General features: G+C 44.5%; 1 protein-coding gene across 1 annotated transcript; it reads left to right on the top strand.

The window, feature by feature from the left end:
• Nucleotides 1–903: 903 nt before the first annotated feature.
• LOC105458425 (zinc finger protein ush-like) lies at nt 904–6,584 on the top strand. Its single transcript, XM_011703719.1, has 9 exons — nt 904–1,179; nt 1,641–2,007; nt 2,330–2,686; nt 2,738–2,861; nt 3,843–4,102; nt 4,320–4,725; nt 5,009–5,267; nt 5,538–5,771; nt 6,105–6,584. Exons 1-9 carry the CDS (start codon nt 904–906, stop codon nt 6,582–6,584), a joined length of 2,763 nt encoding a protein of 920 aa, XP_011702021.1.
• The last annotated feature ends 2,608 nt before the right edge of the window (nt 6,585–9,192 follow it).

The following is a 9,192-nucleotide window of genomic DNA, read 5'->3' as shown; positions in this document are numbered from 1 at the left end:
GGAACCAGCCCTTAGACACTGAAACCAAACTATTCGACAGGCTGCGCGCGAGCAAGCCGAGAGCGCGACCCCCGGGGTGGAGGATGAGAGGCGGCGTGCGAAGGGTGCAATTGGTGGTTGCGCCGGGCCGGGGGTAGACCGAGGCCGAGGCGGGAGAGAGTAGGAAACGTGTAGGGTACGCAAAGGGGCCGCTGAACCGAGTGCCCATTAGGCACTCGGACAGCCGGAGAGCGGTTTCTCTCGTCTCGGCATCTCCGGTCCCAGCATCCCTCCGGTCCAGCGACAGCGCGTTATGGTCGTCTCGTGGGCTACCTCCGACCGGCACTGGCAATTTCTGAAGAAATGTAAATTTCACCTCTCTGTGTTATAATCCCGATTAATCCTGCAAAGCTATAAATTTGCGGAGGTTGAATGGGCTGAAGGATTTGAGATAATAGAGTGAGATAAATCTATAATTGAGATATAATTTTGGCTCCACTTTTGGAGGATCCACTTTTTGAACGCGATCGAAGTCTAACGTGAACCTTGTAAATTAAATGAACGTAGTTTGCTCTGACTTCGACCTGTCTTCAAGTCAGGAATGCCGCGAGTCTCGAGTTTCCAGCGTTGTAACACCGCAGGAGATCTGTCAGATCTTCGGACGATTAGAACTTAATTCGAAACAAGTTGTTACCATAATCTTACAATTAGTTTAATTTTTATTTTCGATATTTCTTCGGAAACTCTTGTTATATATTCTTCAAAAGAATGTAAAAGAACATCTTTACATTCTTTAGAATTATACAACAATTTGTTGCTTTTAAAGCGTTTGAGATAAAATATATAGTGAGTTAATTGAACTTATAGAAGTGAAAATTGCATATAGCGTTTACTCACTGTTATTTAGATCAAGAATGTCGACTGATGAATATCTCCGTTTCGGTTTCAGGGGAGGATGAGGAGTGGAGCGACTCGGAGAAGACCCCGTCGGTGAGCAGCGGCGTGGACGGTGGCGGTTCGGCGGTGTCGAGCCCGGTCGCGCCGCCGACGGTCGAAGAGGACTCGAGCTTGCCGCCCCCTCCGAGACTCAACCCCACGTCGTCCTCGACCAGCTCCTCCGCCAGCGAGGACATCAGACGCCTCAACGTGCTCTCGGAGGACACAAGGAAGCGTCTGGTCAGCCTCAAAGAGGACATCGAGGTGCGTTGACTTTAAATAACTTGATTCCGATTTAAGTGCTTTAACTACAAGTAACTTAATTCCGCACGGAAAGAACGATTTTGCTGGATACAGATTTGAAAATAATGTTTACTGGGTAATCAAAACAATTTTGTTGGAAAGTCAAACTGATTGCTAGAATACCAAAATAATTTTGTTGGAAAGTTTAAAATGCTTATCATTTTAAACTTTCCAACAAAATTATTTTGATCACCCAACAAGAATTATTTTCAGATCTATATCCAGCAAAATTTTAGGCCTTCCAGCAAAATCGTTTTTTCCATGCGTTGATCTTCCAACTATCGATTTTAAACTCGCCCTGAAATTTTTGGTAAAATTTCGGGAATTGCATTTGCTCGTGATGTCTTAAATTCGGAAATTTCGACTTTACATTGAAGAATTCAATCTTTTACTAAAAAAAAAATAAATGTATACATGCACAGAGGGGCATAAGAGACCGTCATGCGCCGTCCAGGAGCGTGCGGACGCGGGAATCGAGTCCCAAGGACATCGATGAGGAGCAGATGGCGAGAGAGGACGAGTGCCAGCCGAGGCCATCGTCCTCGCTGTTGTCCGCCGCCGTCAAGCGGCGGGACTCCGTTTGCCGCAGGGACTCGGAGGACTCGATCGCCGCCGGGGAGACCAAGAGGATACGACTCGACGACGAGGCAGCACCAAGACTGAGACTCAATACTAGTCTGGCGACGGATCCCGCCCTACGACCCGCCACCGTCGCCGCCCTTACCGTGAAGCCCGAGAACACGTCGCCGCCGAATCCGACGCCGCCGCTTCCGGCCGGACTGCAGAACGGTGAGTAATCTTTTGGCATGGCGAGTGGCATGGCGCTTCATTGTAGGAAAGATTACTATAAACACCATATTAGATGACTGTAAACACCGCGAGGAATTGATTTTAGAAATTTCCTTGGATGCTCTTTTTACGGTCTTTTAAATCTTAGGCGTTTGAAACTCTTGAGAATTTGAACTTCACAAAATGCAAAATTGGATATAAAAGAGTTTTCCATCAGGATTTGAAGAGGCCCCAAAGATTTATAAGACCCAAAAATCGTAGGATAAGAAATGACAAACTCGTCGCCGGGGACAGTCTTGACCGAATTGCTTAATTTCTTCAGCGATCGCGTCGGGCCGCCTGTTCGTCCTGCCGACCGACGGCAAGGAGACGATCACGGTGGAGCCGGCCAGGCCGCCGCCGACCGCCCTGATCTGCCCGCCGTGCGGCATCCGGTTCAGCTCGGCGAGCACCCTCGAGGCCCATCGTACCTTCTACTGCGCCCATCGGCCGCGCGTGGACGAGGACGCGGCGAACGACGAGGACGACGACGGCGGCGGCAAGTCCGGCGGCAAGTTCGATGTGCGGAAGGCGTACGCGTGCCCGCACTGCTCCTACAGCGCCGACAAGAAGGTGTCGCTGAACCGTCACATGCGGATGCACGCGGCGTCGCCGGCGCCGCCGACGATACCGTCGTCGTCGGCGGCGGCGGCGGCGGCAGCGGCGGTGGTGGCAGTGGTGGCGAACCCGAACTCCTCGGCGGCCAACTCGGCCGGGGCTGGTCAAACCACCGCGGCCAACGGTTCCTTGAACGAGGAGGCCGAGAGATACTGCAGGAACTGCGACATTCGATTCAGCTCCTTGAAGACGTACAGGTGAGTGGATGGAAGAGTAGAGAAATGTTAAGGATGCAAATGTTTCGAAGCATCTTTTGATTGGTCAGTCGATAAAATTCTTTCTTCTGGTTAGTCAGTCAAATGCTTCGAAGTGTTTGTAGCGTCAAATAAATCACACCTTAAGTATCTTCAAGTTCTTTACACAAGAAACAATTCATAGAAAAATTTTCAAAAGGAAATATGTCGAGTAAACTATTGTAAATTGTGGTAGCAGATAATTCATGGAATGGAGATAAATGTTAGATCTTTAATTAACATCTTGAATATTTGAAATGAGTGACAATAAGATTTGTTTTTGATATTTATATAAAATTTTTAAAAATTAAAATTGTGAAACTATGGGGAATTATATATGGAATCAAACGATGAAATAGTTATTTAAAAGATGAAACATTTACTATTAAGTATAAATTAAATTGCAATTAATTGTTTAAATATGATGAGATTTTCTGATCTTCGAAAATTTAAGGATATATGAGTTCTTAAAATTATTGGAATTTAGATTCGTAATAATTTTCAAATTCTTTTGATTTTCTAAATCTTCAAAGTTGTAGATTTTTTTAAAATAATTATATTAATATAAAAGAAAAAAAATTAATTGACGGCTCGTGCATCGCTGATATAATAATCTATATCTCATACTAATTTTTTGAGATTCTCAAATCTATAAACAATAATAATTATATAGAAAGTAATGGTTATAAATTGCATTTCAATAACCTCATAAAATCGAGGTATACTGGGGTAAGAAGCCTTCGAATTCGGGAGCTCGGGACCGTCATACGAATCAACATGCTCTTTAAATTGAGCCATTCGTATCCCAAATCAGTTTAAATTTAACGCAAAATAAGTTTGCGAATTTTTTAAACTGCTATAATAATATATTAGAAAAACTATAATAACATATTATTTGTCTAAAGATCAAAGACGATTCCTTAATTGCAATTTAATTTATTGCAGGGCGCACAAAACGCATTATTGCAGCACGAGGCACGTGGTAAAGGACACGATGCCGACGCCGACGGCGACGCCGGCGTCGTCAGTGAAGGCGTCGCCGCCGACTAGCTCGAGTCCTGGTGACTCACCACCTCCGCAGCCGTGCTTGGCGCTGCCCACCAACCCCATCCTCATCGTGCCGTATTCATTGTTCCGCAGCGCGAGCGTCCTCGCCGCGCCAACACTTCCGGCCCCCGACACAGCGTGCTTCCTTCTGCCAAACGGTATTAGTATTTTTTTCAATCTTTCCTTTCATGAAAAATTTCAAAAACATTTTTTAAAATTTCTATTAAAAGATGCGATTGCAATTAATCATTCAAAATGTCACAGAAATGAATATTATTATATATGTATTGGAAGATATGATTTTCAAAATCGATTAGATATACATAGATAATAAATGTTAATAACATTTTCTAGAACACAATGTCACGTTTTCAGGTTCCCTTCAGCCAATGACGAGGGGCCTCGCCTCCACGGCGCAGAACGCCGTGGTGGAGCCGTCGGCCGTCCTGAGGGCGGCGAACAAGCCCTCGACGCCGGCGTCGGTGGTCGTGGCGGCGTCCACGTCGCCGTCCGCCTCGGCGCCCCTCGATCTCAGCGTGCGCAGATCGCCGGTGCATCAGGACGAGAAGGAGAACAGGATGTCACCGGCGCCGTCGTCCCTGCCGCCGCCACCGGGCAGTCCCAGATCCAGAGGCAGCGGCAGCCCCAGAACGAGGTCCACCGGTCCGACCGCCCAGACCGCCGCCGTCGCGCCACCCCCGCCCACGGAACTCGCCCTGAGACTCGCCGAACTGCCGCCGCCGCCCGTTCCCGGGGTGCTCGTCAAGCAGGGTGTCTCCAGGTAAGCAGTCGGGTTCCCTTTTCCAAGGAATTGCGTGGGAATTGAGTCTCCGCGGGAATTCTGAATTGCTCCGATTTTTAAATATGCAAATACATTTTTGGTCCTAAAACTGAGTCTTTATAGACTCCCCATTTGGGGATTGAAAAATCTCCTTCTGGATCGTCTTCTTTTCGCCTGCTTTTGAATCGCGAATTTTAAAGAACGTATTATACCCTCGATTTTTGAGATTTCGTGAGATTAGATTCTTATTATTAGAAATTATGGAGTCGTTTGTTCTCTGCAGATGCAAGGAATGCAATATCGTGTTCTGCCGACACGAGAACTTCGTCGCTCATAAGAAGCACTACTGCCAGGCGAGGGAGACGACGGTGAGCAACAGTCCGCCGCCTCCCGGCACGCCCTCGCCGCCCCTGGTCCAGCTCATCTGCGCCGCGTGCGGCATCAAGTTCGCTTCCATAGACAATCTCGTCGCCCATCAGGCGTTCTATTGTCCCAAGAGGCCCGAGCCCCAGGAGCATCACACGCGGTGTTCTAAGTGCAAGGTAAAGCCTGAAGTAAACAACATTAAGGAAACTTTATAAGGAACTGAATTTTAGAAAATATTTAAAGAACACCTGAAAAATTTTAGGAGTGTAAAAGGTAGACGTGAAGAAGAATATCGAAATTTAAGAGAATGAATTTAAATACACACATAACGTTGAAGCCTAAAACACTTTTCAGAGGTCTTGACTTCTTTAAAACACATTTCTGGATCTCCGGCGTGATCCCGATTGTCTTCGAAGAATTTAACAAGATGTAATGGCTTGTCGCAGGCGATGATAGAACCCGGCAGCAGTCACACCTGCGCCAGCGGCGCGACCGGCGGCTGGCGATGCCCGGTCTGCGGCGCCGTCAGTCCCACGGCCGGCGCCGCCCAGCGTCACATGGACGCTCATCAGGGCGTCAAGGCCTTTCGGTGCACGATCTGTCGTTACAAGGGCAACACTCTGCGCGGCATGAGGACCCACATTAGGATGCATTTCGAGAAGCGCGGCACTGATCTACAGGTAGCTCTCTCTTTTTCTGCCGTTCGAGGCCTCATGTCGCATTCCTCACTTCAGTCAATAAACTGATTTTACTGATTAACTTTTCCCAAGTCTAGGAACGAATTTAACTTTAAAGTTAATCTTGCATTTTTTAAACACCGGATCTTTGGACAAACGTACCCTGAACAACACAGAATCTAAAATCGGGACATAAGGACGTCTTATCTTTGGATTATCAGACCACCATATGTTTTAAATAGAAATAGGTCAGATCAGGTCCTTCTTTCTTTCAGGACGCACTTCTAAGACGCGACTTCGACCGAGAGATTCTTACGGAATGTTCTTTGTTCCCAGGAGGAGAATTACATAACGTGTGTGCTGGACGACGAGGCGACGCTGCCGACGCCAGAGCCTGCGGCCGCCACGACGCCGGAGGAGATCCCAGCCGAGATTCAGGTGAACGGCAAGACGGAGATACGGAAGAGCCCGCAGCCACCGCCGCCGCCGCCGCCGCCACCGCCGCCGCCGCCGCCGCCGTCGTCGGCGGCGCCGTTGGCTGCAGCGGTCGCCGCCGGCAAGGTGAAGCAGGAGCGCGAGGACACGCCGCCGCCGGAGGAGAGCCTGGATCCGAGCAAGAGCGGGCCGCGCTACTGCCGCTCCTGCGACATCAGCTTCAACTACCTGAGCACCTTCATCGCCCACAAGAAGTTCTACTGCTCGAGTCACGCCGGCGAGGCGAGCAACAACAATAATAATAACAATAACAATAACAACAACGCCAGCGGCCATCCGACGACGCCGCCGACCGGCAGGACCGAGGCGTCGGTGCTCTAAATCTCCGAAGCTCTTTCGCGAGCGCGACACGACACGACTTCCTCCCATTCGTCCCTCTTCCCGGAGAATCTTTTCGTGTACTTTTTGAAATAATCGGAAATAATAATTCGAGAATAATCTCTTGAGATTTTTCCGTTCGTGCTTCTCGGGAGTTTAATTTGATCAGATAAAGAAGGAGAGACAGAATTGTATTTTAAATAATTGTCGTGATATTCTTTCCAAAAAAACACAAATGATTTTTTTTTTCAGAAAGAAGTTTTGCTAGTTATGTAGAAAACATTATGCTCTTGTTGTCTGATCAAATTAATTTAGTATCCTGGAAATATTTAACGTCTTTTTAGTAAAATTAGACGTAAGATCTACTTCTGCGAGCATTTTTTTAGGAAAGTCCGAGGAAGAGAGAGAGAAAGAGACGAAACGTGTCGATGGTAGGCTAAGAACGGGGATTGTTTATTGTTGCCAGTTTATACATAATATAATGAGCGACTATCGGACTTCTTAGTTGAATATTACGTTGTGTGATTTTTGTTGACCCAGGGAATCGTTTGTACTTATAGCCGAAGGTATCTATGTGTAAATATATATACACTCAACAAATATATATACATATATATTTATTATAATTGTATTATATCATTTCGAATTGCACTATAAAATATTTTCAAATATTTCAAAGTGTTTTCCGATATATAATACATAATTGTAATATATATGTATAAGTATATATAACATTGTATAATTAGGATCTTACGCGTGCATGAACGGACGAGCATGCAGGAAGGAGTTGCAAACAGAATCATGACTATCGTAATACATGATTAGCCATGTTAATAATCTACATGTAACTCAATAACAAATTAAAATTTAACGGAGCTACTTTAAGGGGCAAGCTTTAATTTCGGTCTTCCGTGATAAGTTAGTGTTATTATTTATCCATCTTCTAATTACTTAATTTAGTTTGTTAAATAATATATTGACATATCTATTTTTTTGTTACGTTCGATTTTATTTTTCTTTGTCATGTACTCTTCATTTGTTCAATCCTCAATCTTGAGGGATCAAGAATTAATCGAATGTTTTGCAAATAAAACGATCTTTCGACATGATTTAAGTTGTATTCTAAAAATATATATCCAGCGTTTAATAATCCACATGGCTCTGTTTGCAAAGCGATTCTTCTTGGCGATCGTCGCGTCGTTTCGACAATTCTTGAGAATGTCGGAAGGAATCGACGAGACAGACCGTGTCGTCCTGTACATATTAAAAATCGACGAAAAGTGGAGCAAAGAGGAGAATAGAAAAGTAAACGACTGGGACTCGACGCTAGCGCGATCGAATGATCCGGGCGTTGCTGTGCAATCTCATGACTCTCCAATAATCTCGTAGCGTTAATAATCGACATTACCTTACGAACGAAATACGATGAGTGTAAAATGTTGTACAGTAGGCGAGTAGAGTATTACGGAGCAGTAGTAAAAGCGATCCTGATGAATGATACCAATCTCAGCTTGTGAATCTGCTAAGTTACGTTGCGCAATGTATGACATTTAATATATATAAATATATATATTTATATATATTATATATAAATAAAAATAAATAAATACGCATGTCCGCGAAAAATCGCGCCCGCGTTTGCAAATAATAATGTGAATGCGTCGATAAATATCCAATTTAAAGTGCATTTAGCAGAGTACGCTTCAAAATCTGAGAGTTCATAGCGAGATCTATTCATGAATTTCATGATTATTTATCTGTCATGCCTGTCATGGTCTTAAAAAAGGAGAAGAGACAGCTGAAAGAAAAAAAGGAAAAAATTTTAAACTTAATATTTTATATTATCAAAGTATTTAATATTAAATATTACTCTCAGAGTATTTAATATTAAATACTTTGATGACATAAATTTAAGAAATCCCTATAGATAAAATCAGAAGTCAAGCAAGATTTTGTTAATTTTTTTAAGTTACTAAAGCCCAATCAGAAAAATCTACTTGTTTTTCGTAACAGATAATTAAATTTAATATTTAAAAAATGATCAACAAAGGATTGACTGTACAAGTTCATCAAATAACGCACTCAAAATTTAGAGATATTTGGAGAACTCTTTTTGAGATGTCTTGTATACATGTATGTTGCAGCTAATGCAATTTTACGACAGAAAGGCTGACGATCTCCAAACTCGTAGCGTTAATAAACGACAGGTCTCTTTCGCTTATCGGCGTTATCATTTAGATATTTATCGACGCACTCGGCATCCTAAAATCAAAAGCGTCGTACGTGCTCGCGAAAGCGGAACGAGCCAACATCTCCCCCTTCGTCGCAGGGCGCGTGTGAATGTAACATAAATTAGAATTAAGGCCAGTGTTACGTGTATACGCAATGTACTACTCATATCATACGACGAGCTCGTTAATTAATTAAAAAGGAAAAAAAAGCGTAAGAAAAAAAAATAAATGCCGCGCGACAAATTCCACGGCGAGAGAAAGAGAGAGAGACTCCGAGGCGCGAAATCGCGAGGAGGACGTTCTCGCGAGAGACAAGTAATCTCGTCACATCGATCGGATTTCTTCCCCCTTCATCCCCTCTCCTGCCCCCCCCCCCTCCA

The sequence above is a fragment of the Wasmannia auropunctata genome, unplaced genomic scaffold (genome assembly GCF_000956235.1).
Source record: "Wasmannia auropunctata unplaced genomic scaffold, wasmannia.A_1.0 LD334535.1, whole genome shotgun sequence".
Lineage (NCBI taxonomy): Eukaryota > Metazoa > Arthropoda > Insecta > Hymenoptera > Formicidae > Wasmannia > Wasmannia auropunctata.
This window is presented reverse-complemented; position numbering and strand designations above follow the sequence as displayed.